Source organism: Bos taurus, chromosome 21 (assembly GCF_002263795.3).
Source record: "Bos taurus isolate L1 Dominette 01449 registration number 42190680 breed Hereford chromosome 21, ARS-UCD2.0, whole genome shotgun sequence".
In the NCBI taxonomy this organism is placed as follows: domain Eukaryota; kingdom Metazoa; phylum Chordata; class Mammalia; order Artiodactyla; family Bovidae; genus Bos; species Bos taurus.
The window spans coordinates 1,632,705-1,659,972 of record NC_037348.1 but is presented as its reverse complement, the minus strand read 5'-3'; the positions used below and the strand labels follow the sequence as shown (position 1 = coordinate 1,659,972).

Below are 27,268 nucleotides of genomic sequence, written 5' to 3'. Positions count from 1 at the left end.
AAAGAGGAGGGGTTGTCAAGGGTCACAGTGAAACTTTGAAGGGGAAGAGAGTATTAATAGTATAGTCATTGTCTTGAGAGCAGTGATGATTTCCTGAATATATAAGCCAAACTTTTAAAATAAAGAATTAATTACATGCAAAAGAGCATATGCCTCTAGAAAATTATGAAATGATATAAATTTACTACAGAATGATACTATTTGGCCAAAGTTGACAACTGTTTACTTCCTAGTTCTCTATATAAAAGAACATGACCAGTGTTGAGAAAGTCTCAACATATATAAATGAAACTATACAAATCTATGAAACATCTAATCTAATGTTTCATTTAAGGCTGCTGTTTCCTTGCTGACTTTCTATCTGAATGATCTATCTATCCATTGATGGAATTTGGGTGTTAAAAGTCCCCAGCTATTATTGTGTTGCTATCAGTTTCTTCCTTTAGGTCTGTTAATAATTGTTTTATATATTTTGGTGCTCCAAAGTTGCATGTACATATATTGAAAAATGTTTTTAATGATTGTTCCTTTTATCATTATATAATGTCCATCTTTGTCTCTTGTTACCTTTGTTTTTCTTTCTTTTTTTTTTTTTTTTGGTTTATTTGGCTGCACCAGGTCTTGGTTGCAGCACGTGGGCTTTTAGTTGTGATATGTGGGATCTAGTTCCCTGACAAGGGATCAAACCCAAGCCTCCTCCATTGAGATCTCGGAGTCTTGGCCACTGGACCACCAGGAAAGTCCCACTGTTACCTTTTTTTCTTTTATCTATTTTGTCTGATAGATAAAATAGGCCTTTTAGGGCTTCCCTGATAGCTCAGTTGGTGAAGAATTTCCCTGCAATGCAGGAGACCACGGTTCGATTCCTGGGTCGGGAAGATCCACTGGAGAAAGGATAAGCTACCCACTCCAGTATTCTTGGGCTTCCTTTGTGGCTCAGCTGGTAAAGAATCCGCGCGAAATGCTGGAGACCTGGCTTCAATCTCTGGGCCGGGAAGATCCCTCGAAGAAGGAAAAGGCTACCGACTCCAATATTCTGGCCTGGAGAATTCCATGGATTGTATAGTCTATGGAATCACAAAGAGTCGGACGCAACTGAGCGCCTTTGGCTCCCACTTTGTCTGATACAAGTGATTACACTCACTTTCTTTTGGCTGCCATTTGCTTGGAGTATCATCTTTCATCCCTTCACTCTGAGCCTGTTTTTCTTTAGAGCTGAGGTAAGTCTCCTGGAGGCAGCATATAGTTAGATCTTATTTTTTAATCCATCCAGCCACTCTATGTCTTTTGATTGGTGAACCATTTACATTTAGGATGATTATTGATAAATGAAGACTTATTGTTGCCATTTCATCTCTTATTTTCTGGTTGTTTGATATCGCCGTTGTTTCTTTTTCCTTGTGTTTCTGTTTTCCAGTTTTTGGTGGTTTCTGTGTACAGAACATCTCATCCAAGTGCAGCAGAATAAACACTCTTCTCAAGTGCATATGGAATTTTCTCAAAAAATGTGTTGAGATACAAACAAGTCTCAATACACTTAAGAAGAGTGAAATCTTATCGAAAGTCTTTTCTGATAACATTGAATGAAACTTCTACAACGATGTAGAAATCAACAAGAAGAAAACTGGAAAAATCACAAATATGTGGAAACTGAACAATGTGCTACTAAACAATATGCAACTGAATAACTATGAGGTCAACACAGAAATCAGAGGAGAAATTAAAAATACTGAAGATGAAAATACGACATGCCAAAACCTATGGGATGCAGCAAAAGAGGCACTAAGAGGGAAGTTTAAACAATACAGGCTTACCTCAAGAAACAAGACAAATCCAAATAAATAATCCAACCTCACACCTAAAGGAACCAGGAAAGAATAAATGCAGCCCAAAGTCAGTAACAGGAAGGAAATAACAAAGATCAGAGTAGAAATAAATGAAATAGACTAAAAATATAATAGTAAAGATCAATGAAACTAAGAGCTGTTTGAAAAGATAAATAAAATTGACAAACTTTTAGCTAGCCTCAGAAAAAAAGAGGTAAGACTCTGATAAAGGCAGAGACGAAAGAGGAGAAATAAGAATGGGTACCACAGAAACACAAAGAATTATAAAAGAATATTATAATTATCTGTATTCCAATAACTGGACAACCTAGAAGAAATGGACAAATCTTAGAGTCATACAATGTTCCAAGACTAAATCATGAAGAAATAGAAAATGTGAATAGACCAAACTCTAGTAAAGAGATTGAAACAGTAATAAAAAACCTCCCCCAAACAAAAGTCCAGGGCAAGACAGCTTCCCAGGTGAATTCTATTAAGCCATCAAAGAGGATTCAATACTTCTCAAAGTCTTCCAAAAAATTGAAGAGGAGAGAATACTTCCTAACTCATTTTACAAGGCCCATATTATCCTGATACCACAACCAGACAAGGACAACACAAAAAAAGGAAATTAGGGGCCCATTTCTATGATGAGCATGGAGAACTGTATGATGATGGATGGGAACCAAAGTTTTGGTGGTGAGCATCCTGTAGTAGGTATTTCTACACAGTAGAAATCTAATGTTGTACATGTGAAACTTATAGAATGTAATAAAGCAATGTTACCTCAATCAAAAAAAAAATAAATAAATAAATGAAACTATAGGACTAATATGGTAAAGAAAAACCAAAACTCTGTAGGCATGGAAAGCAAGATTTGTTTTTGACAAGAAGTGGGATGAAAGATGTGCTTTCACTGAGGAAAACAATGAGTAATTTTATCCTAAAGCAGAGTGACTAGTTAATATTCCAGAATATGAAAGAGGAACACAGAAGATTAAAATGGAATGGGTATTTTAAAAATGTTGTAGAAAGACTGTGGGAAAAGTCCTGAAAAGGAATTTTATAATCTATGATCAAATCTGGCTAATGATGAATGGATTTATTTATGTTTTTTTAAACTTAGCCTTAAGAATAATACTACATTGATGTGAAATAAGAATTTAGTTCTGTTACAGAAATTAAGTTTTCTTAGATTTCAGGTCTACATTGAGAAGAAATTGAAAAAAATGCTTTCCTTTACCTTTTACTTATTGTGCCTGGCAAACCAAGATTTTGTGACTTAAATTTATTTTGTCTCCTTCATATTGTCTTTATAATTCCTTTGATTGCTTAAGAAAATAGAGCTTTCTCAACATTTAGGGAGCTACATTTTTTTACAACTATGCCATTTCCTGCATTTCCTCTGGTTATTTGTCACTTTGGTTAAATATGTAACTAAGTACACTTTCACAGTTTCCTGTGATACTATTTAATGAAGTGTTCAAACCTTTTGATAATATTGACAACGTCTCAAAATCAATATTAAAAGGGAGACTTTTTACTTCAAACTGATGTGAGATTCCCCAGAGTGCCATTGGCAAGTTTTAAAGGATTTGTTTCTTACTTTATAAAAGGGAGATGCTAAAAAGAATTTGGTTACTTAGTATGTTAAACTATGTGGGAAATGCTATCAAATAATAGAGGTAATAAATTTCTTAGTTTATATGAGGTGGATAAATGTTCCTGATACAGGTATTCCAGAAATTGTATAAATTTCATAGAAATCTGTCAAAACCCTCATTGTCCAGTTATGTTAAAATGCTGCATACTACCTAAATAACTAGTTGTCTTTATACAACAAGCTGTCATAAGAAATTTAATAGTGGCCATTTTAAGTCACTTAACAGTTACAGATAGTCAATGTTTTGCTTTGATTCTTTTGTAAAAGTTTTTAAAGTTAACTACAGGCAAGAATCCTCCATGTTGGCCTAATGTGACCAAATTTGAATCCATACCACTGGACTGAGTAATAATATTCAGAAGCATGAAGACATTAATGTCACTAAAACTGCAAACCACCAATCACACAGAATAAGAATTAATTCCATGTGAATGAATGAACTGACAAGGAAAATTATAATGTTTTGGACATTTGGGAGGAAAACTTCCATAGTTACTTTAGTTTTGTTTATGAGATTGAAAAATATCCTTTTCTCTCAAGCTATTAATATGTGTAACTTTCTGCAATTTGGTAAATTATGGCTTTGTGTACAAAGATAGAATATTTATTTTTTATCTCTATTCCCCAAATTCTAAAATCTCAATCAGTATTCTTATATTTATGATAATATAGTTATTGGGATAAGTTCAACGACAATTTTTTCTTGCAGGAGGATACATTTGGAAACACTGGTTAATTATAACTAAAGCTTTTTTTTTTAAATTTTATTTTATTTTTAAACTTTACATAATTGTATTAGTTGTGCCAAATATCAAAATGAATCCATCACAGGTATACATGTTCTCCCCATCCTGACCCTCCTCCCTCCTCCCTCCCCATACCATCCTTCTGGGTCGTCCCAGTGCACTAGCCCCAAGCATCCAGTATCGTGCATTGAACCTGGACTGGCATTTAAAAAACTAAGGTTGAATTTAAGGACAATTTTTAGAAAGTCTCCCTTGGAAAATATGACCTGTAATTGGCTTATGGGGTTTCCTAACTTATATGTCATTAAAAAAGGTCACTTGATAGCACATCTGGTACCTCAGAATATTTTGGGGAATGTCCAAGGTAAGGAGCAGCGGCTGTGATTTTCTGGAGCAGCCGTGAAGAGATACCCCAAGTCCAAGGTAAGAGAAACCCAAGTAAGACGGTAGGTGTTGCAAGAGGGCATCAGAGGGCAGACACACTGAAACCATAATCACAGAAATCTAGTCAATCTAATGACACTAGGACCACAGCCTTGTCTAACTCAATGAAACAAAGCCATGCCCTGTGGGTCCACCAAAGAAGCGCAGGTCATGGTGGAGAGACCTGACAGAATGTGGTCCACTGGAGAAGGGAATGGCAAACCACTTCAGTATTCTTGCCTTGAGAACCCCATGAACAGTATGAAAAGGCAAATGATACGATACTGAAAGAGAAGTCCCCAGGTCAGTTGGTGCCCAATATGCTACAGGAGATCAGTGGAGAAATAACTCCAGAAAGAATGAAAGGATGTAGCCAAAGCAAATACAATACCCAGTTGTGGATGTGACTAGTGATAGAAGCAAGGTCCGATGCTGTAAAGAGCAATATTGCATAGGAACCTGGAATGTCAGGTCCATGAATCAAGGCAAATTGGAAGTGGTCAAACAAGAGATGACAAGAGAGAACGTCGACATTCTAGGAATCAGCAAACTAAAATGCACTGGAATGGGTGAATTTAACTCAGATGATTATTATATCTACTACTGCAGGCAGGAATCCCTTAGAAGAAATGGAGTGGCCATTATGGTCAACAAAAGAGTCCGAAATGCAGTATTTTGATGCAATCTCAAAAACGACAGAATGATCTCTGTTCGTTTCCAAGGCAAACCATTCAATATCACAGTAATCCAAGTCTAGGCTCCAACCAGTAATGCTGAAGAAGCTGAACGGTTCTATGAAGACCTACAAGACCTTTTAGAACTAACACCCCAAAAAGATGTCCTTTTCATTATAGGGGACTGGAATGCAAAAGCAGAAAGTCAAGAAACACCTGGAGTAACAGGCAAATTTGGCCTTGGAATATGGAATGAAGCAGGGCAAAGACTAATAGAGTTTTGCCAAGAAAATGCACTGTTCATAGCAAACACCCTCTTCCATCAACACAAGAGAAGACTCTACGCATGGACATTACCAGATGGTTAACACCGAAATCAGATTGATTATATTCTTTGCAGCCAAAGATGGATAAGCTCTATACAGTCAGCAAAAACAAGACCAGGAGCTGACTGTGGCTCAGATCATGAACTCCTTATTGCCAAATTCAGACATAAATTGAAGAAAGTAGGGAAAACCACTAGACCATTCAGGTCTGACCTAAATCAAATCCCTTATGATTATACAGTGGAAGTGAGAAATAGATTTAAGGGTCGAGATCTGATAGATAGAGTGCCTGATGAACTATGGACGGAGGTTTGTGACATTGTACAGGAGACAGGGATCAAGACCACCCCCATGGAAAAGAAATGCAAAAAAGCAAAATGGCTGTCTGAGGAGGCCTTACATAGCTGTGAAAGAAGAGAAGAGAAAAGCAAAGGAGAAAAGGAAAGATATAAGTATCTGAATGCAGTTACAAAGAATAGTAAGAAGAGATAAGAAAGCCTTCCTCAGCAATCAATGCAAAGAAATAGAGGAAAACAACAGAATGGGAAAGACTAGAGATCTCTTCAAGAAAATTAGAGACACCAAGGGAACATTTCATGCAAAGATGGGCTCGATAAAAGATAGAAATGGTATGGAGCTAACAGAAGCAGAAGATATTAAGAAGAGGTGGCAAGAATACACAGAACTGTACAAAAAAGATCTTCACAACAAAGATAATCACAATGGTGTAATCACTCACCTAGAGCCAGACATCCTGGAATGTGAAGTCAAGTGGGCCTTAGAAAGCATCACTACAAACAAAGCTAGTGGGGGTGATGGAATTCCAGTTGAGCTCTTTCAAATCCTGACAGATGATGCTGTGAAAGTGCTGCACTCAATATGCCAGCAAATTTGGAAAACTCAGCAGTGGCCACAGGACTGGAAAGGGTCAGTTTTCATTCCAATCCCAAAGAAAGACAATTCCAGAGAATGCCCAAACTACCGCACAATTCCACTCATCTCACACGCTAGTAAAGTAATGCTCAAAATTTCCAAGCCAGGCTTCAGCAATACGTGAACCGTGAACTTCCTGATGTTCAAGCTGGTTTTAGAAAAGGCAGAGGAACCAGAGAACAAATTGCCAATATTCACTGGATCATCAAAAAAACAAGAGAGTTCCAGAAAAAAACATCTATTTCTGCTTTATTGACTATGCCAAAGCCTTTGACTGTGTGGATCACAATAAATTGTGGAAAATTCTGAAAGAGATGGCAATACCATACCACCTGACCTGCCTCTTGAGAAACCTATATGCAGGTCAAGAAGCAACAGTTAGAACTGGACATTGAACACCAGACTGGTTCCAAATAGGAAAAGGAGTACATCAAGACTGTATATTGTCACCCGGCTTATTTAACTTATATGCAGAGTACATCATGAGAAACGCCGGGCTGGAAGAAGCACAAGCTGGAATCAAGATTGCCAGGAGATATATCAATAACCTCAGATATGCAGATGACACCACCCTTATGGCAGAAAGTCAAGAGGAACTCAAAAGCCTCTTGATGAAAGTGAAAGTGGAGAGTGAAAAAGTTGGCTTAAAGCTCAACATTCAGAAAACGAAGATCTTGGCATCTGGTCCCATCACTTCATGGGAAATAGATGGGGAAACAGTGGAAACAGTGTCAGACTTTATTTGGGGGGGCTCCAAAATCACTACAGATGGTGACTGCAGCCATGAAATTAAAAGATGCTTACTGTTTGGAAGAAAAGTTATGACCAACCTAGATAGCATATTCAAAACAGAGACATTATTTTGCCAACCAAGGTCCATCTAGTCAAGGCTATGGTTTTTCCTGTGGTCATGTATGGATGTGAGTTGGACTGTGAAGAAAGCTGAGCACTGAAGAATTGACGCTTTTGAACTGTGGTGTTGGAGAAGACTCTTAAGAGTTCCTTGGACTGCAAGGAGATCCAACCAGTCCATTCTGAAGGAGATCAGCCCTGGGATTTCTTTGGAAGGAATGATGCTGAAGCTGAAACTCCAGTACTTTGGCCACCTCATGTGGAGAGTTGACTCATTGGAAAAGACTCTGATGCTGGGAGGGATTGGGGGCAGGAGAAGAAGGGGACGGCAGAGGATGAGGTGGCTGGATGGCATCACTGACTCGATGGACGTGAGTCTGAGTGAACTCCCGTAGTTGGTGATGGACAGGGAGGCCTGGCGTGCTGCGATTCTTGGGGTCGCAAAGAGTCGGACATGACTGAGTGACTGAACAGAACGGATAAAATAAAGAAATTCACCTAAATCTATTAAGCATTACAAGTTAAAATCTAGTGGCAAATTTTTGGATTGGCTTCAGATTCTCCACAGGCTTTTAAAAGTCCAGTCTGTGATTCCTTTATGAAAAGTTTCAGCAAATTCAAGACACCTTGTGGTCAATCACTAATCTTCCTCTTCTTAAGCAAATAATTGACCATTTTCAATAAGACTGAACTTAATTCTGCAAACATATTAGTCTATGATTCTCTCTCACAGAAGAGGTGGTGACAAGAGGTAAAAGTTATGTTTCAGTGTAAAACTATAATATGCACTTATGAATTCTATCTTGCATATTCTGGCAGTCCTTGAAAAATCCCAATTATTGGTGAATGTGAGCAGAAACTTGCTCTAAAATCCTAAAGACCTGTTCTGAGATATACCTCTGGGGGGCTTTCAATGCCTTCAAATAGCATCCTTGTGAAAAAATGAAACTTTAAGAACCACTAGAGCTGCTGGATTATGTTGTCCAAGAGACAGAGTGGTTTGGACAGGATACTGGTAAGAGAGCCTTCTTTTGTTTGTTGTTGTTCAGTCACTATGTCACGTCCACCTCTTTGAGACACCATGGGTTGCAGCATGCCACAATCCCCTGTCTTTCACTATCTCCTGGAGTTTGTTCAAATTCTCTTGTCTGAGTCCCACTCAAAACTAGTATCTTTCTGGTCATGTGATACACGGGACAGACTAACACTCTAACACAAGAAACATATTGCCTCCAAAACACAAAACTCCCACTACGTGTTGTGGCTCCTAGTTTTGGGGTGGACCAGACACAACAATTTACCCTTCACCTTAAAAGGGATTTATGGACGTGCCCTACACTTTTGGATTCCTATAAATGTCACTGAAGTTGCTTCCTGAATTTTATTTGAATTTATTCTCCATCCTATGATATGCAAATGTATTACTACTAATACATTTAGTTGCTAGGTCCAATCAGCATAATGTCATAATGTCATAATGTCATGCATCAATGGAATTGTGACATCTTGTGGAAGGGAGAAGTGATGAACATCTCTGCAAACTGTGACACAAGACTAGAGCGTTGATATATTCCTAAGTTAGGACAGTGAAGGTGTATTTCTGACCTTGCCACACCAAAGAAACTGCTCCTAGTGGACAGTATGGTGAGGTAAGCATTTGTCAGATCAATAGCGATATGCTGGATATCAGAGTATGTGTGAATTTGCTATATCAATAAAACTACATCTGGTACAGCATCTGCATCACTATCTTAACCTTACAACCATCAACTGATATTTTTCCCTATATTTTTCTTCTTCCCAGGCCAAATAAAAAGGGTTGAAAAGGGGACTTTCAACTACTAGCTTCTTAAAGTCAATCTTAGTTCCTTAAAGCTCTCAGGCAATATCTGATTCGATGCATATCATTCTCAAATATAAAATTCTGAAGTCTTTTAATATAATCAATGTTTCCAACTATGTCCTGTTACAATTAAAAGGTATTTTTATTGAACATATGCAAATTACCACAGTGCCACAAATACAAGAATCAAAATCTAGACGGATAGAGATAAAAAACAACTGCATATCACACAAGGATATTTTACCAAGTTGCTATACTTTTAAGAATAGCTTGAGAGAAATTTCTTTTAGTTCAGAAAATACACATTTTTTAAAAAGCAAAGTTTCAAAAAGAATGACCATGGTTAAAGTTCTGATATAGTTTACTTGATAAGGGATATTAGCTATTTCTGTGGCATGGAACATTGTAACATAGTATTCTGACAAAAAGAATATTGAAAAGTTTATAATTTCTGATTTGACAATGTAGTCTACATAATATAACATACGAAAAAAGAACCAAATAACTTTGGCATCTTTTACAAGATAAGAGATAAATACTTTAAGATTTTCCAGGGGCCTTTTTGTACATTCTCGAAGTTAGTCTGAGGTCAAAAAGACTCCATTTAAAATTCGATTTTGGGAAATTGTAAAAAAATGTCATAAGGTTGAAAACTTCACTAAATAGGATCACCAGGCATTGTGAAACAATAAGTTTATCCCTAGTGACAATTAAAATCTTTCACAGCAAAATATATAAGATTATAAAGCTATAAAAATCTATTTTAATAATGAGAAGTCAGTTTTCATAAGTAGCCACAGATGTTTTAAAGACAATTTGAAGCACATAAAGTTATTTTCATATACAAAATATTGGTTTCCTTGGCAAAAAAATTAATAGGTAAGGCACAAACTTTTCTTAGAATTCATACTACTAATCTAATTTTGTTTTTGCTTGTTTTAGGAGAGAAAGAGAACCAAATTCTAGTTTTGCATCATTGTATTATTAATTCTAAGACAGAGTTTTACAAACCTTGTAAGATTCTTCCAATCTTAGCCAGTTCTGACCACACAAGATGATTCATTTTCCAAAATTCCTTTCCCATAAACCATTTAAAAATTAAAAATAATCCGTTTAATTTTGTCTTGCCCTTCTATATATCATTCTGAAACAACAAATCATTCTCCTTCCAGAAAAATTACTCTCCTTTAACCTTAATGAAAACGTATCTTTCTTATCTTTCACTATCATAAACATGTCTTCCATAGAGAAAAAACACAGTTACCAAAGTAGAAGTGGGAGAAGGGATAAATTAGGAGTATAGGATTAATAAGCATACAGTGCTGCTGCTAAGTAACATCAGTCATATCCGACTCTGTGCGACCCCATAGATGGCAGCCCACCAGGCTCCCCTGTCCCTAGGATTCTCCAGGCAAGAACACTGGAGTGGGTTGCCATTTTCTTCTCCAATGCATGAAAGTAAAAAGTGAAAGTGAAGTTCCTCATCGTATGCAACTCTTAGCGACCGCATGGACTGCAGCCTACCAGGCTCCTCATCAGTCAGTCAGTCAGTTCAGTCGCTCAGTCATCTCTGACTTTTTGTGACCCCATGAATTACAGCACGCCAGGTCTCCCTGTCCATCACAAACTCCCAGAGTTCACTTAGACTCACATCCATCGAGTCAGTGATGCCATCCAGCCATCTCATCCTCTGTCGTCCCCTTCTAGTCCTGTCTCCAATCCCTCCCAGCATCAGAGTCTTTTTCAGTGAGTCAGCTCTTTGCATCAGGTGGCCAAAGTACTGGAGTTTTCAGCTTTAGAATCATTCCTTCCAAAGAACACCCAGGGGTGATCTTCTTCAGAATGGACTGGTTTAATCTCCTTGCAGTCCAGGGGACTCTCAAGAGTCTTTTCCAAAACCACAGTTCAAAAGCATCAATTCTTGGGCACTCAGCTTTCTTCACAGTCCAACTCTCACATCCATACATGACCACTGGAAAAACCATAACCTTGACTAGACGGACCTTCAGGTGGTATGGTATTGCCATCTCTTTCAGAATTTTCCACAATTTATTGTGATCCACACAGTCAAAGACTTTGGCATAGTCAATAAAGCAGAAATAGATGTTTTTCTGGAACTCTTGCTTTTTCAGTGATCCAGAGGATATTGGCAATTTGATCTCTGGTTCCTCTGCTTTTTCTAAAACCAGCTTGAACATATGGAAATTCACAGTTCATGTATTGCTGAAGCCTGGCTTGGAGAATTTTGAGCATTACTTTACTAGCGTGTGAGATGAGTGGAATTGTGCAGTAGTTTGAGCATTCTCTGGCATTGCCTTTCTTTGGGATTGGAATGAAAACTGACCTTTTCCAGTCCTGTGGCCGCTGCTGAGTTTTCCAATTTGGCTGGCATATTGAGTGCAGCACTTTCACAGCATCATCTTCCAAGATTTGAAAGAGCTCAACTGGAATGCCATCACCTCCACTAGCTTTGTTTGTAGTGATGCTTTCTAAGGCCCACTTGACTTCACATTCCAGGATATCTGGCTCTAGGTGAGTGATCACACCATTGTGATTATCTTTGTCATGAGGATCTTTTTTGTACAGTTCTTCTGTGTATTCTTGCCACCTCTTCTTAATATCTTCTGCTTCTGTTAGGTCCATACTATTTCTGTCTTTTATCGAGCCCATCTTTGCATGAAACATTCCCTTGGTATCTCTAATTTTCTTGAAGAGATCTCTAGTCTTTCCCATTCTGTTGTTTCCCTCTATTTCCTTGCATTGATCGCTGAGGAAGGCTTTCTTATCTCTTCTTACTATTCTTTGGAACTCTGCATTCACGTGCTTATATCTTTCCTTTTCTCCTTTGCTTTTCACTTCTCTTCTTTTCACTGCTATTTGTAAGGCCTCCTCAGAGAGCCATTTTGTTTTTTTGCATTTCTTTTCCATGGGGATGGTCTTGATCCCTGTCTCCTGTACAATGTCACAAACCTCCGTCCATAGTTCATCAGGCACTCTATCTATCAGATCTCGACCCTTAAATCTATTTCTCACTTCCACTGTATCATCATACGGGATTTGATTTAGGTCATGCCTGAATGGTCTAGTGGTTTTCCCTACTTTCTTCAATTTATGTCTGAATTTGGCAATAAGGAGTTCATGATCTGAGCCACAGTCTGCTCCTGGTCTTGTTTTTGTTAACTGTATAGAGCTTATCCATCTTTGGCTGGAAAGAATATAATCAATCTGATTTCGGTGTTGACCATCTGGTAATGTCCATGCGTAGAGTCTTCTCTTGTGTTGTTGGAAGTGGGTGTTTGCTATGACCAGTGTGTTCTCTTGGCAGAACTCTATTAGTCTTTGCCCTGCTTCATTCCATATTCCAAGGCCAAATTTGCCTGTTACTCCAGGTATTTCTTGATTTCCTGCTTTTGCATTCCAGTCCCCCATAATGAAAAGGACATCTTTTTGGGGTGTTAGTTCTAAAAGGCCTTGTAGGTCTTCATATTACCGTTCAACTTCAGCTTCTTCAACATTACTGGCTGGGGCATAGACTTGCATTACTGTGATATTAAATGGTTTCCCTTGGAAATGAACAGAGATCATCCTGTCATTTTTGAGATTGCATCCAAGTACTGCATTATGGACTTTTTTTTTGACCATGATGCTACTCCATTTCTTCTAAGGGATTCCTGCCCACAGAAATAGATATAATGGTCATCTGAGTTAAATTCACCCATTCCAGTCCATTTTAGTTCGCTGATTCCTAGAATGTCAATGTTCACTCTTGCCATCTCGCTTGACCACTTCCAATTTGCCTTGATTCATGGACCTGTCATCCCAGGTTTCTATGCAATATTGCTCTTTACAGCATTGGACCTTGCTTCTATCACCAGTCACATCCACAACTGGGTATTGTTTTTGCTTTGGCTTCATCCCTTCATTCTTTCTGGAGTTATTTCTCCACTGATCTCCTGTAGCATACTGGGCCCCTACTGACCTGGGGAGTTCCTCTTTCAGTATCCCTCATTTTTCCTTTTCATACTGTTCATGGCATTCTCAAGGCAAGAATACTGAAGTGGTTTGCCTTTCCTTTCTCCAGTGGTCCACATCGTGTCATACCTCTCCACCATGCCCGCCCGTCTTGGGTGGCTACACAGGGCATGGCTTAGTTTCATTGCGTTAGACAAGGCTCTGGTCCTAGTCTGATTAGATTGACTAGTTTTCTGTCATTTTGGTTTCAGTGTGTCTGCCCTCTGATGCCCTCTTGCAACACTTACCATCTTACTTGGGTTTCTCTTACCTTGGACGTGGGGTATCTCTTCACAGCTGGTCCAGCAAAGCGCAGCCGCTGCTCCTTACCTTGGACGAGGGTTATCTCCTCACTGCTTCCCCTCCTGACCTTGAACGTGGAGTAGCTCCTCTAGGCCCTCCCCACACAGCCACTGCTCCTTGGAGATGGGGTAGCTCCTCCCGGCCATGGCTCCTGACCTCGGACACGGAGTACCTCCTCTCGGCTGCTGCTGTGCTGTCACAGCTTGGCACTCTCGGCTGTGGCCCCTGATCTCGGATGCGGGATAACTCCTCTTGGCCGCCGCCCCTTGGGCATGGGGTCCTCCCAGCTTCTGCCTCTGACCTCAGATGTGGGGTAGCTCCTCTCAGCCGCACTATGTGTGCCGTCGCAGCTCCCTGCGCTCCTCATACACTACCAAATATAAAATAGATAAATAACAATGATTTACTGTTTCTCACAGGAAACTAAATGCAATACCCTGTAATACTCCCTAATGAAAAAGAATTTTAAAAAGAATATATAAACACACACGCATGCACATACAGCTAAATCACTTTGCTGTATGTCTAAAGCTAAAACAATATTATAAATCAGATATACCTCAATTAAGAAAATACATGTATTCTTTTCCTTGCTATTTTTTTTTTTTTACATTACTATACCTGGTAGTATCATTTATAAATCTTGAATAAACTTTTTAAGCATCAGACACCTTTCTTTTACAGAGAAAACTAGGAAGTAATTATTAACTGTCTGGAACGTGTGATCACTCTGCAGTAAATTTATGAATAAATGACTTCATAAATTTCTAGATGCATGTGCTTTTTCTCATGTTTGAAAATGGACTTCAAACATATTTAGCTTCTCTATATTATATATTGAAATGTGCCAAAAGTCTACACAGTTTTGTTCAGCAATTAAAGTTTCTATATTTTATTCTATCTGTAAATGATCTAGATGTTAATGAATATGTAATACTTACCTTAATTTAGATTAGTTTTATAGTTTCATGTTACAAAAGAAAGGTTTGTAATACTATTTTAAGTAGATATACCATAAAACATAATTGTTGAAATATTTATTTATGTATTTTTTCACACCTATATCTATTTAGTCCAATTGTGCTGGACAATAATGTGTGAATTTATCATGAAAATTTCATGAAGTAACCAAACAAATATAATCATCATCCTGAGTTATTTTCCTTGTCCACAAATTAGGTAACTATCCAAAAAAAAAAAAAAAATCAAAAGGCTAAAAACACAAAAAGGTAAACATATGGCTCTTGTGATTTTACATTAAAAAAAATTCCTACTGTTTGATATGCATCATGCAATTCATTTTTATTTTACATTTAATACTCAGATGGTATTTATAATTTTACATTGTGGATCTCAGGAAACATTATTATGAACGAAGCTAGTGGAGGTGATGGAATTCCAGCTAAGATATTTAAAATCCTAAAAGATGTTGTTGTTAAAGTGTTGCACTCAATATATCAGCAAACTTGGAAAACAGCAGTGGAGACAGGATTGGAAAAGGTCAATTTACATTCCATTCCCAAAGAAAGGCAATGTCAAAAAATGTTCAATCTACCATACAATTGTGCTCATTTCACATGCTAGCTAGCAAAGTTAAGCTCAAAATACTTCAAGCTAGGCTTCAGCAGTACATGATCCAAGTACTTCCAGATGTACAAACTGGGTTTAGAAGAAGCAGAGAAACTAGAGATCAAATTACCAAAATTTGTTGGATCATGGAGAAAGCAACAATATTCCAGAAAAAATCTACATCTGCTTTGTTGAACATGCTCAAGCCTTTGACTGTGTAGGTCACAATGAACTGTGGAAAATTCGTAAACAGATGTAAGTACCAGACCACCTTACCTGTCTCCTGAGAAGCCTATATGCAGATCAAGAAGCAACAGTTAGAAGCGGACATAAAACAACTGTCTGTTTCAAAATTGGGATCAGAGTACTGCAAGGCTTTATATTGTCACGCTGCTTATCTAACTCATATACAGGGTACAACATGCAAAATTCTGGGCTGGAAGAATCACAATCTGGAATTAAGATACCTGGGAGAATCAACAACCTCAGATATGCATATGATACCACTTTGTTGGCAGAAAGTGAAGAGGAACTAAAGAGCCTTTTGATGAGGGTTTAGTGGAGAGGGAAAAAGTTGCCTTGTGTATGGAACAGTCTTATGGACTCTGTGGGAGAGGGAGAGGGTGGGAAGATTTGGGAGAATGGCATTGAAACATGTAAAATATCATGTATGAAACGAGATGCCAGTCCAGGTTCAATGCACAATACTGGATGCTTGGGGCTAGTGCACTGGGACGACCCAGAGGGATGGTATGGGGAGGGAGGAGGGAGGAGGGTTCAGGATGGGGAGCACATGTATACCTGTGATGGATTCATTTTGATATTTGGCAAAACTAATACAATTATGTAAAGTTTAAAAATAAAATAAAATAAAATTAAAAAAAAGGACTAATACCCAATGTAACGGTATTTAGATATGGGTCTTTGGGAGTTAGTTAGGTAATGAGGGTAATGCCCCTATGAATGGAATTTGTGCTCCTATAAAGGAGACCTCAGAGGTCTTCCTCACCCCTTCCGCCACGTGGAAGGGCACAGAGAGACACAGAGAGGACACAGAGAAGATGGTCACATATAACCTGGCAAGTGAGCTCTCAAAAGCTACTGAATCTGCTGGCAACTTGATCTCAGACTTCCAGCCTCTGGAACCTTGAAAAATAAATTTCTGCTGTTAGTAAAAAAAGAAAAAGAAAAAAAAAAAGAAACTCAACATTCAGAAAACTACGATCAAGGCATCTTGTCCCATCACTTCATGGTAAATGAAAGGGGAAAACAAAGTTTATTTCCTTGGGCTTCAAAATCACTGTGGATGGTGGCTGCAGCCATGAAATTAAATGACTCTTGCTCCTTGGAAGGAAAGCTATGACAAACCTAGACAGCATAATAAAAAGCAGAGCCATCACTTTGCTGACAAATTCTGTATAGTCCAAGTTGTGGTTTTTCCAGTAGTTATCTACAATGTGAGAGTTGGACCATAAAGAAGGCTGAGTGCTGAAGAACTGACGCTTTCAAAATGTGTTACTGGAGAAGACTTTTGAGAATCTCGGACTGCAAGGAGATCAACCAGTCAATCCTAAAGGAAATGAGCAAATTCCAGGAGATAGTGAAAGACAGGGAAGCCTGGTGAGGTGCAGTCCACAGGGTTGCAAAAAGTCAAAAATGACTGAGTGACTAAAAACAATAATAATAAGAGATCCACCTCAGACCTAGGGCACACAGACTGAAAGTGAGGGGTGAATATTCCATGCAAATGGAAGATCAAAAGAAAGTGGAAGTAGCAACACTCATATGAGATAAAATAGACTTTAAAATAAAGACCATTACAAAGGCAAGGAAGGACACTATACAGTGATCAAGGGATCAATCTAAGAAGAATACATAACAATTACAAATATATATGCACCCACCATAGTTATGGTGCACCTCAATACATAAGGCATAGGCTAACTACTATGGAAGAGAAAACTAACAGTAACATGATCATAATGGAGAATTTTATTTTATTTTTTGAAACATATGGTAAATGCTTTATTTTCATATTTTACATTAAAACATAAAACACAAACATTAAAACATAGGGCATGAATAGAGATCCCACTGTCTGGTTTTCAAAGCAGGTACAAGGATATATATAACAAGAAAATATTTTTGAGTCTGCTTAACTCCAAACCCTCAAATGGGAAAACAATCTGGGGTGAAGGAAGATGGTGGGGCAGAGCCTGCATCTACAGATGTCATCTCCCCTCCCAGGCAGAGGGGAGCAGGGGTGGAGGGAAAGTTCTTCCATTGGAGAAATCAGTCACAGTCACAAGAATTTTTGTTTCTCTAACATCTAAACTTACTAGGGGAATGCAAGGACTGGTAAGGCACGAGATTCTTTCAATTTCTCTAATAATACAAGTCCCTTGGTTCCTATGCTTGGGGGTGGGGGTGGATCTCAATCAGCATCAGCTAAGTGTACTTCAACATTAGTCAAATCCTAACCCTGCCCCGGGTTCTGCCCTAGCCAAAGACTAAGGCAACCAGGGCCTGACCACTTGTATAATTTTAATACTCTACTCACACCAATGGACAGATCATCCAGACAGAAAATTAATAAGGAACCACAAGCTTTAAACAATGCATTGGGCCAGTTGGACCTATTTCACATATACAGGTCATTTAATCCAAAAACAATAAATTTCATTTTTTCTCAAGTGTACATGTAACATTCTGCAGAAGATATCACATCTTAGGCCATAAATCAAGTCTTGGTAATTTTTTTTTTTTTTGTCTTTTTTTTTTTCTAATTTTATTTTATTTTATTTTATTTTTTTTTTAAATTTTATTTTATTTTTAAACTTTACATAATTGTATTAGTTTTGCCAAACATCAAAATGAATCCACCACAGGTATACATGTGTTCCCCATCCTGAATCCTCCTCCCTCCTCCCTCCCCATACCATCCCTCTGGGTCGTCCCAGTGCACTAGCCCCAAGCATCCAGTATCGTGCATCGAACCTGGACTGGCAACTCGTTTCTTACATGATATTTTACATGTTACAATGTCATTCTCCCAAATCTTCCCACCCTCTCCCTCTCCCACAGAGTCCATAAGACTGTTCTATACATCAGTGTCTCTTTTGCTGTCTCGTACACCGGGTTATTGTTACCATCTTTCTAAATTCCATATATATGCGTTAGTATACTGTATTTATGTTTTTCATTCTGGCTTACTTCACTCTGTATAATAGGCTCCAGTTTCATCCACCTCATTAGAACTGATTCAAATGTATTCTTTTTAATGGCTGAGTAATACTCCATTGTGTATATGTACCACAGCTTTCTTATCCATTCATCTGCTGATGGACATCTAGGTTGCTTCCATGTCCTGGCTATTATAAACAGTGCTGCGATGAACATTGGGGTACACGTGTCTCTTTCCCTTCTGGTTTCCTCAGTGTGTCACCAGTCAGAATGGCTGCGATCCAAAAGTCTACAAATAATAAATGCTGGAGAGGGTGTGGAGAAAAGGGAACCCTCTTACACTGTTGGTGGGAATGCAAACTAGTACAGCCACTATGGAGAACAGTGTGGAGATTCCTTAAAAAACTGGAAATAGAACTGCCTTATGATCCAGCAATCCCACTGCTGGGCATACACACTGAGGTAATTTTTTTTTTTAATTGAAATAATTTCAAGCATTTTTTTTCTGACCACAATACTATAAGATTAGATATAAATTACAGGAAAAAATAATTTAAAAAACACAAACACATGTAGGCTAAGCAATACCCTTCTGAATAACCAACAGATCTCTAAAGAAATAAAAAAGGAAATAAAATATGCCTAGAAATAAATGGCAATGAAAAACACAACAATGTAAAACCCATGGGATGCAGTAAAAGCAGTGCTAAGAGGGAAGTTTATAGAGATATAAGCTTACTTCACAAAACAAGAAAGACATAAAACAAACAACCTAATCTTAGACCCAAAGCAACTAGAAAAACAAGAACAGCAGAAAACAACCTAAACTTAGCAGAAGCAAAGAAATCATATAGACCAGTGTAGAAATAAATGAAAAAGAAATGAAGGAAACAGTAGCAAAGATCTATCTAAGTAAAAGGTGGTTTTTTGAGAAGATAAACAGAATTGACAAACCATTAACCAGACTCAAACCAAAAAAAGGAAGAAGACTCAAATTAAAAAAAAAAAAAAATGAAAAAGAATTTACAACATAGAACACAGAAATACAAAGCATCCCAAAAGTCTACTATGAGCTAGTGTATGTCAATAAAATGGACAACCTAGAAGAAATGGACAAATTCTTAGAGAAGCTCAACCTTCCAAAGTTGTACAAGGCAGAAATAGAAAATATGAACAGACCAATCACAAGCACAAGAAATCAAAACTGTAATAAAAAATCTTCCAATAAACAAAAGCCCAGGGCCAGATTCCTTCACAGGTGTTCTACCACAGGCTTAGAGAAGAGCTAACACCTATCTTCCTCAGATTCTTTCAGAAAATTGCAGAGGATGAAAACTCCCAAACTCATTCTATGAGGCCACCATTACCTTGATACCAAAACCAGACAAAATTGCCACACACATACACAAGGAAAATTACAGGCCAATATCACTGATGAATATAAATGCAAAAATCCTCAGCAAAATTGTAGCAAACAGAGTCCAAAAACACATGAAAAGGATCATACATCATGATCAAATGGGCTTTATCACAATGACACAAGTATTCTTCAATATATGCAAACCAGTAAATGTGATACACTATACTGACAAATTTGATGAAAAATCACATGATAATTCCAATAGATGCAGAGAAAGCATTTTGCAAAACTCAACTCCCATTTAATATTAAAAACTCTCCAGAAAGTACACATAGAAGGAACATACCTCAACATAATCAAGGCCATATATATCACAAACCCACAGCAAACATTATTATCAACACTGAAAAACTGAGAGCATTTCCTCTAAGATCAGTAACAAGACAAGGGTGAACATTCTCATCACTATTATTCAACATAGTTTTGGAAGTCCTAGCTATAGCAATCAGAGATGAAAAAAGAAATAAAAGGAATCCTTGAAAATGAAAGTCGCTCATCATGTCCAACTCTGTGATCTCATGGACTATGCAGTCTATGGAATTCTCCAAGCCAGAATATTGAAGTGGGTAGCCTTTCCCTTCTCCAGGAGGTCTTCTCAACCCAGGGGTCGAACCCAGGCCTCCCACATTGTAGGCGGATTCTTTACCAGCTGAGCCACAAGGGAAACCCAAGAATACTGGAGTGGGTAGCCTATTCCATCTCCAGCGGATTTTTCCAACCCAGGAATCAAACCTCCTGCATTGCCAGAGGATTCTTTACCAACTGAGCTATCAGGCAAGCCAATAAAGGAATCCAGATTGGAAAATAAGAAGCAAACATCTCATGGTTTGCAGATGACATGATTCTCTACATAGAAAACCTTAAAAAGGCCACCAGAAAATTACTAGAGCTAATCAATGGATATAGAAAAGTCACAGAGTATAACATAAATACACAGACACCCCTTGCGTTCTTACACACTAACAATGAAAAATCAGAAAGTTAAATTAAGGAAACAATTCCATTCACCATTGCAACAAAACAATAAAATACCTAGGAATAAATCTACCTGAAGAGACAAAATACCTACATGCAGAAAACTATAAGACACTGAAGAAAGAAATTGAAATGACACAAAAAGATGGAGAGAGATACCATGTTCCTGGATTGGAGTAATCAATATTATAAAAATGACTATACTACCCAAAGCAATCTATAGATTCAATGCAATCTCTATCAAACTACTCATGGTATTCTTCAGAGAACCAGAACAAAACATTTCACAATTTGTATGGAAATACAAAAGACCCCAAATATCCAAAGCAATCTTGAGAAAGAATAATGGAGTTGGATGAATCAACCTGCCTGACTATACTATAAATCTACAGTCATCACAAAAGTATGGTACTGGGACAAAACAGAAATATAGACTAACTGAACAACATAGAAAGCCCAGAGATAAACTCACATATCTATAAGCACCTTATCTTTGACAAAGGAGGTAAGAATATACAACAGAGAGAAGGCAGTGTCTTCAATAAGTGGTGCCAGAAAAATTGGATAGTGATATGTAAAAGAATTAAATTAGAACACTTTCTAACACAATACACAAAAATAAAATAAAAATGGATTAAAGACCTAAATGTAAGAGCAGAAACTATAAAACTCTTAAAGGAAAACATAGGCAAAACACTCTTTGACGTAAATCACAGCAAGATCCTATATGACCCACCTCCTAGAGCAATGGAAATAAAACCAAAATAAATGAGATCTGCTGCTGCTGCTGCTGCCAAGTCACTTCAGTTGTGTCTGACTCTGTGCGACCCCTGAGATGGCAGCCCATCAGGCTCCCCTGTTCCTGGGATTCTCCAGGCAAGAACACTGGAGTGGGTTGCCATTTCCTTCTCCAATGCATGAAAATGAAAAGTGAAAGTGAAGTCGCTCAGTCGTGTCCGACTCTTCGCGACCCCATGGACTGCAGCCCACCAGGCTCTTCCGTCCATTGGATTTTCCAGGCAAGAGTACTAGAGTGGGGTGCCACTGCCTTCTCCAAAATGAGATCTAATTAAACTTAAAAGCTTTTGCACAGTGAAAGAAACTAAAAGCAAGGTGAGAAGATGATGCTCAGAATGGTTGAAATAATAGGAAACAAAACAACTGACAAAGCATTAATCTCTAACATGTACAAACTGTTCAATACCAGAAAAGCAAAGAACCCAATCAAAAAGTGGGCAGACAATCTAAACAGCCATTTCTCCAAAGAAGACATAGAGATAGCTAATAAACACATGAAAAAGATGCTCAGCATCACTCATTATTAGAGAAACACAAATCAAAACTACAATGAGGTCACACAGGTCAGAATGGTCACCATCAAAAAAATGTATAAACAATAAATACTGGAGAGGGTGTAGAGAAAAAGGGAACCCTCTTGCATTATTGATGGCAATGCAAGTTGATAAAGCCATGTGGAGAACATTATGGAGATTCCTTAAAAACTAGGAATGAAACTACCATAAGACTTAAGAATCCCCCAAACCCTGAGGAACCTATATTGAAAAAGACACATGTATCCTAGTGTTCATTTCAGCATCATTTACAATAGCTAGGAAATGGAAGCAATATAGATGTCCAAGAACAGATGAATGGATAAAGAAGTTGTGGTACATATACACAATGGAATAATACTCAGCTATAAAAGGAATGCATTTGACTCAGTTCTAATAAAGTGGAGGAAACTAGAGCCTGTTATACAGAATGAAGTAAGTCAGAAAGAGAAAAACAAATATCGTAAATACATACATTTATGTATGTACATATATGTATACATATATTCATACATATATGATGCTACATACATATCTGATGCTACTGACAATTCTATCTGCAAGGCAGCAATGCAGATGCAGATATACGGAACAGACTTGTGGGCAGTGGGAGAAAGAAAGAGTGGGACAAATCGAGAGAGTAGCATTGGAAGATGTACATTTAGGTCAGTTTAGTCGCTCAGTCGTGTCTGGCTCTTTGCGACCCCATGAACTGCAGCACACCAGGCCTCCCTGTCCATCACCAACTCCCGGAGTCCACCTAAACCCATGTCCATCAGGTCGGTGATGCCATCCAACCATCTCATCCTCTGTCGTCCCCTTCTCCTCCTGCCTTCAATCTTTCCCAGCAGCAGGGTCTTTTCAACTGAGTCAGTTCTTCACATCAGATTGCCAAAGTATTGGCATTTCAGATTCAACATCAGTCCTTCCAATGAACACTCAGGACTGATCTCCTTTAGGATGGACTGGTTGGATCTCCTTGCAGTCCAAGGGACTCCCAAGAGTCTTCAACACCACAGCTCAAAAGCATCAATTCTTCGGCATTCAGCTTTCTTCATAGCCCAACTCTCACATCCATACATGATCACTGGAAAAACCATAGCCTTGACTAGATGGACCTTTGTTGGCAAAGTAATGTCTCTGCTTTTGAATATGCTATCTAGGTTGGTCATAACTTTCCTGCCAAGGAGTAAGCGTCTTTTAATTTCATGGCTGAAGTCACCATCTGCTGTGATTTTGGAGCCCAAAAAATTAAAGTCAGCCACTGTTTCCACTGTTTCCCCATTTATTTGCCATGAAGTGATGGGACCAGATGCCATGATGTTCGTTTTCTGAATGTTGAGCTTTAAGCCAACTTTTTCACTCTCCTCTTTCACTTTCATCAAGAGGCTCTTTAGTTCTTCTTCACTTTCATTATCTAAGCTAAGTCACTTCAGTCGTGTCCTACTCTGTGCAACCCCATAGACAGCAGCCCACCAGGCTCCCCCGTCCCTGGGATTCTCCAGAAAAGAACACTGGAGTGGGTTGCCATTTACTTCCCCAATGCGTGAAAGTGAAAAGTGAAAGTGAAGTCGCTCGGTTGTGTCTGACCCTCAGTGACCCCATGGACTGCAGACCACCAGGTTCCTCCATCCATGGGATTTTCCAAGCAGGAGTACTGGAGTGGGGTGCCATTGCCTTCTCCACTTTCACTACCATATGTAAAATCAGATAGCTAGTGGAAATTTTCTGTATGACACAAGGAGCTCAAATCTGGTGCTAAGTGACAAGCTAAAGTGGTGGGATGTGGTGGCAGGTGGGCAGAAGGATCAAGAGAGAGGTGACATACATGTACCTATGGCTGATTCATATTGATATATGGCAGAAACCAACACAATATTGCCAAGCAATTATTCTACAATTAAAAATAAATTTAAATTTGGAAAAATAAGAGGAAATTCTACGATTTGCCACAACATGGATTGATATTGAGGACATTATGCAAAATTAAATAAATCAGAGAAGGACAAATACTTATACATATACTTACTTATATATGGAATAGGTTTCCAGATGGCACTAGTGGTAAGGAACTCACCAGCCAATGCACAAGACATAAGAGATGAGGGTTTGATCACTTGGTCGGGAAGATCTCTTGGTGGAGGGCATGGAAACTCACTACAGGATTCTTGCCTGGGGATTTCTAGGGAGAGAGAAGCCTGGTACGCTACAATCCATGGAGTCATAAAGTGTCAGAAACTACTTGGCACTCACACACACACACATGTGGAAGATAAAACAAAACACAGGGACTTGGGCCAAGTGAAAACACTGGCAGTTGACAGAAGTGGAGATAAGGATGGGTAAAATGAGTAAAAGAAGTCAAAATGCACAAACTTCCAATTATAAGATAAATAAGTCCTGGCAATATAAGGTACAGCGTGACGACTACAGTTAACAACACTGCATTTAATATCTGAAAGTTACTAAGAGGGTAAATTTTACAAGTTCTCGTCACAATAAAAAAATTGTAACTGTGGTGATGGATGCTAACAAACTGTTTGATGGTATATATATCTCTTTATGTTGTACACTAAAAAATAATACAACAGTATATGCCAATTATATCTCAATTTTAAAAAGATCCAGAGAATTTTTTTGTTGTAGCCCAGGATCCCAGGAATGAAGCCTACTCCTGACTGATGCTGAAGCTGAAGCTCTAATACTCTGGCCATGTGATGCAAAGAGCTGACTCATTAGAAAAGACTGATGCTGGGAAATATTGAAGGCAGAAGGAGCAGGGGACATCAGAGGAGGAGATGGTTGGATGGCATCACTGATTCAATGGACATGAGTTTGAGCAAGCTCTGGGAGATGGTGAGGTACAAGGAAACCTGGTGTGCTGCAGTCCATGGGGTTGAAAAGAGTCAGACATGACTGAATGATTGAACAACAATAACAAAACAAGGGACAGGCAAGGATCTCCATTTCTGCACACACAAGAAGTCTGAGACTCTAACCTCACCCCAGATAGTGTACTCAGAATTGTAAGAACCAAAATTACTCCTCCTCATGCTTCAACATATATTTGCCTGGAGCACTGGGTCAGGAGCTGGGCTTACCACCAGATACTGCAATGGGCAAGAAGAAGGGAGATTAGATAAAGGTCTCTTTGCAGCTGAGAGTTCTGTCATCTCCAAGGGTTCAGTGGTCCTTCTGATCCAGACCCCATCAAAGGAGCCCGATTAACTGTCAAAGATAGACAAAACTAACAGCAGTTAAAAGGATAAACATAGATTCTCATCAGAAACACACTGCTGTCATAGGAAAAAGGGCCAGTGTGAACAAAACTTCACTTCTGTTTGCTCTGAGGTGACTGAGCATTTTCATGGGAGAACTAGGGAACAGCAGTAATGGGAGCATCGAGGGGGTGCTCAGGAGGGTGAGGAAAGGGGAGAGTTACAGGAAGTGGGAAAGGAGGGCTGTCCCTGTAACCCCTCTGGGTTTGTCAGCCAGCATTTATCAAAGTTAGGCTCCCACAGACACAGAAGCTTATCTCCAGGAGTAGAATAAACAGAAAATTCCTTTGCCTGAGTTTTCTCAGGCTAACACTTTAATGGGGGTGGGGAAGGTCCAGGATTAACCTAGGGAGGCAGCATGGGCTCTTAGAAACTGGTTTTTGTTGTTGTGGTTTTCTTTATAGGCTGAAGTTTATAAGCTTAGTCCGGAGGAGGGCTCAGAGGGGCCGGGCTAGAGTTTTGTCAGACATAACATTTGTTAGAGGCAATGTGCCAACAAAGAAGGATGTGGAGGAGACAGAGGAATGGTGGGAGAAATGAAGAAAACAAACAAACAAACAAACACCTGAAGTTGAGAATCATTAAAATAAGCTAAAGGAAATACTATTTATCCTTGATAGACAAAGTATTAATAATCTACCAACAATTATTATAGATTTGAAGAAAACCCCCAACAAAAAGCTGAGGAAGGGATTGCAGTAGGGAACCTCTTAGCATTGAGACAATGAAAAAAATCGGCAAGGATTGTGTCAGGAAATCAAAGAATCTCTGAGAACACATACACAACGGGATCCTGCAGCCAGTGAGATGGGGCCCATAAAACCCTACCCACCGCCGGACTGAGGCACCCGGGCGCCAGTTGCCAACCTCACCTGTCTTGCTCCCAGTGTGGTCCCTCCTGTACGGGCCGTGGACCAGCTTTGTCCACAGTTTCCTGTTATGGCTGCTCTCAGCTCCCGCGTGTGGACGCTAGATGGCGCCGTGAGCGAGCCAATCTGAAAACCGGGACCAATGCATACAGGTGAAATACCGGGACCACATACTGGTGAAAAATGACCAAGGGAACAGCAACCTACATTCGGGTGGGGCGGGGAGGGCTTGAGGGTCAGAAGGCAGGTGAACTGGGCACTCAAGGTCCTTGCCGGTTCGTGAAACTGAGAACCTACTCTGTCTCCTTCAATTTTTTCCCTCCTCCTGCCCAGAACCCCCTCCTTGTAACATCCAGGGACTTCCTGAGTGGACATGGGCCATTTTTGTTTATTATGATTGTCTTCTCTGACAGGCAAACTTCATGGGCCTAGGATAACTGATAAGGGACAAGACCCAGACCTTCAAAATTCCTCAACACGCAGGCATTCCTCTGTGGGCTTCACCTGGCTCACTTCCTGACCTTCCCTCTTTCATCTGTCCAGTCCCACCAAGGTCTGCCCTTCATGCCCTTGACATCTTCACAAGTCACTGTGCCCAGTGGGCCCTCAGATGCATTGGCTTCCTCACCTGCTGTTGCGTGAGTAAAAGATACTTTTTTCTCTCTCCCCACTTTCAGTCTTGGTTTCCCTCACTGCTCTTCATGTAAGCACTCCTCAGATGTTCTTCTCCAAGAGGTCTTCTTGGGCATCCCATTCCAGCTCTGATTCCTATCCTTGGAGTTCTCAAGCTCAGCTCTCTACTAGAAGCTTAGTTTTCTGAATCTCCACTGGATTGAAATCTCAGAGAATGGGGAGCTTGATCTGTGTTTTAATCCCCCAGGATCCCCACACATGGCATGGACACAGAGTGACAAAGAAGAGTCCCTTATTACTGAAATTCTAAACCAAATAAGGCTATTTCAGTCTGTCACATCTGTTGCCTCTAGTCTTGCTGCATTCTGTATAACATAGCCCCAAATTCTGCAATTATGAACAGGATTCGA

General features: G+C 39.1%; 1 protein-coding gene across 1 annotated transcript; it reads right to left on the bottom strand.

The window, feature by feature from the left end:
• Positions 1-4,377: 4,377 nt before the first annotated feature.
• On the bottom strand, positions 4,378-26,511 carry LOC132343322 (uncharacterized). The gene is made up of 2 exons (XM_059879244.1): positions 26,229-26,511; positions 4,378-13,970 (listed from the first exon to the last, which is right to left on the bottom strand). The coding sequence occupies exon 2, from the start codon at positions 12,713-12,715 to the stop codon at positions 11,372-11,374; it is 1,344 nt and encodes a 447-aa protein (XP_059735227.1). The 5' UTR covers positions 12,716-13,970; positions 26,229-26,511; the 3' UTR covers positions 4,378-11,371.
• Positions 26,512-27,268: the final 757 nt, after the last annotated feature.

Coding starts and splice junctions, on each gene's coding strand:
- LOC132343322 (XM_059879244.1), bottom strand. CDS start 12,715: ATGGGGGACTGGAATGCAAAAGCAGGAAATCAAGAAATACCTGGAGTA.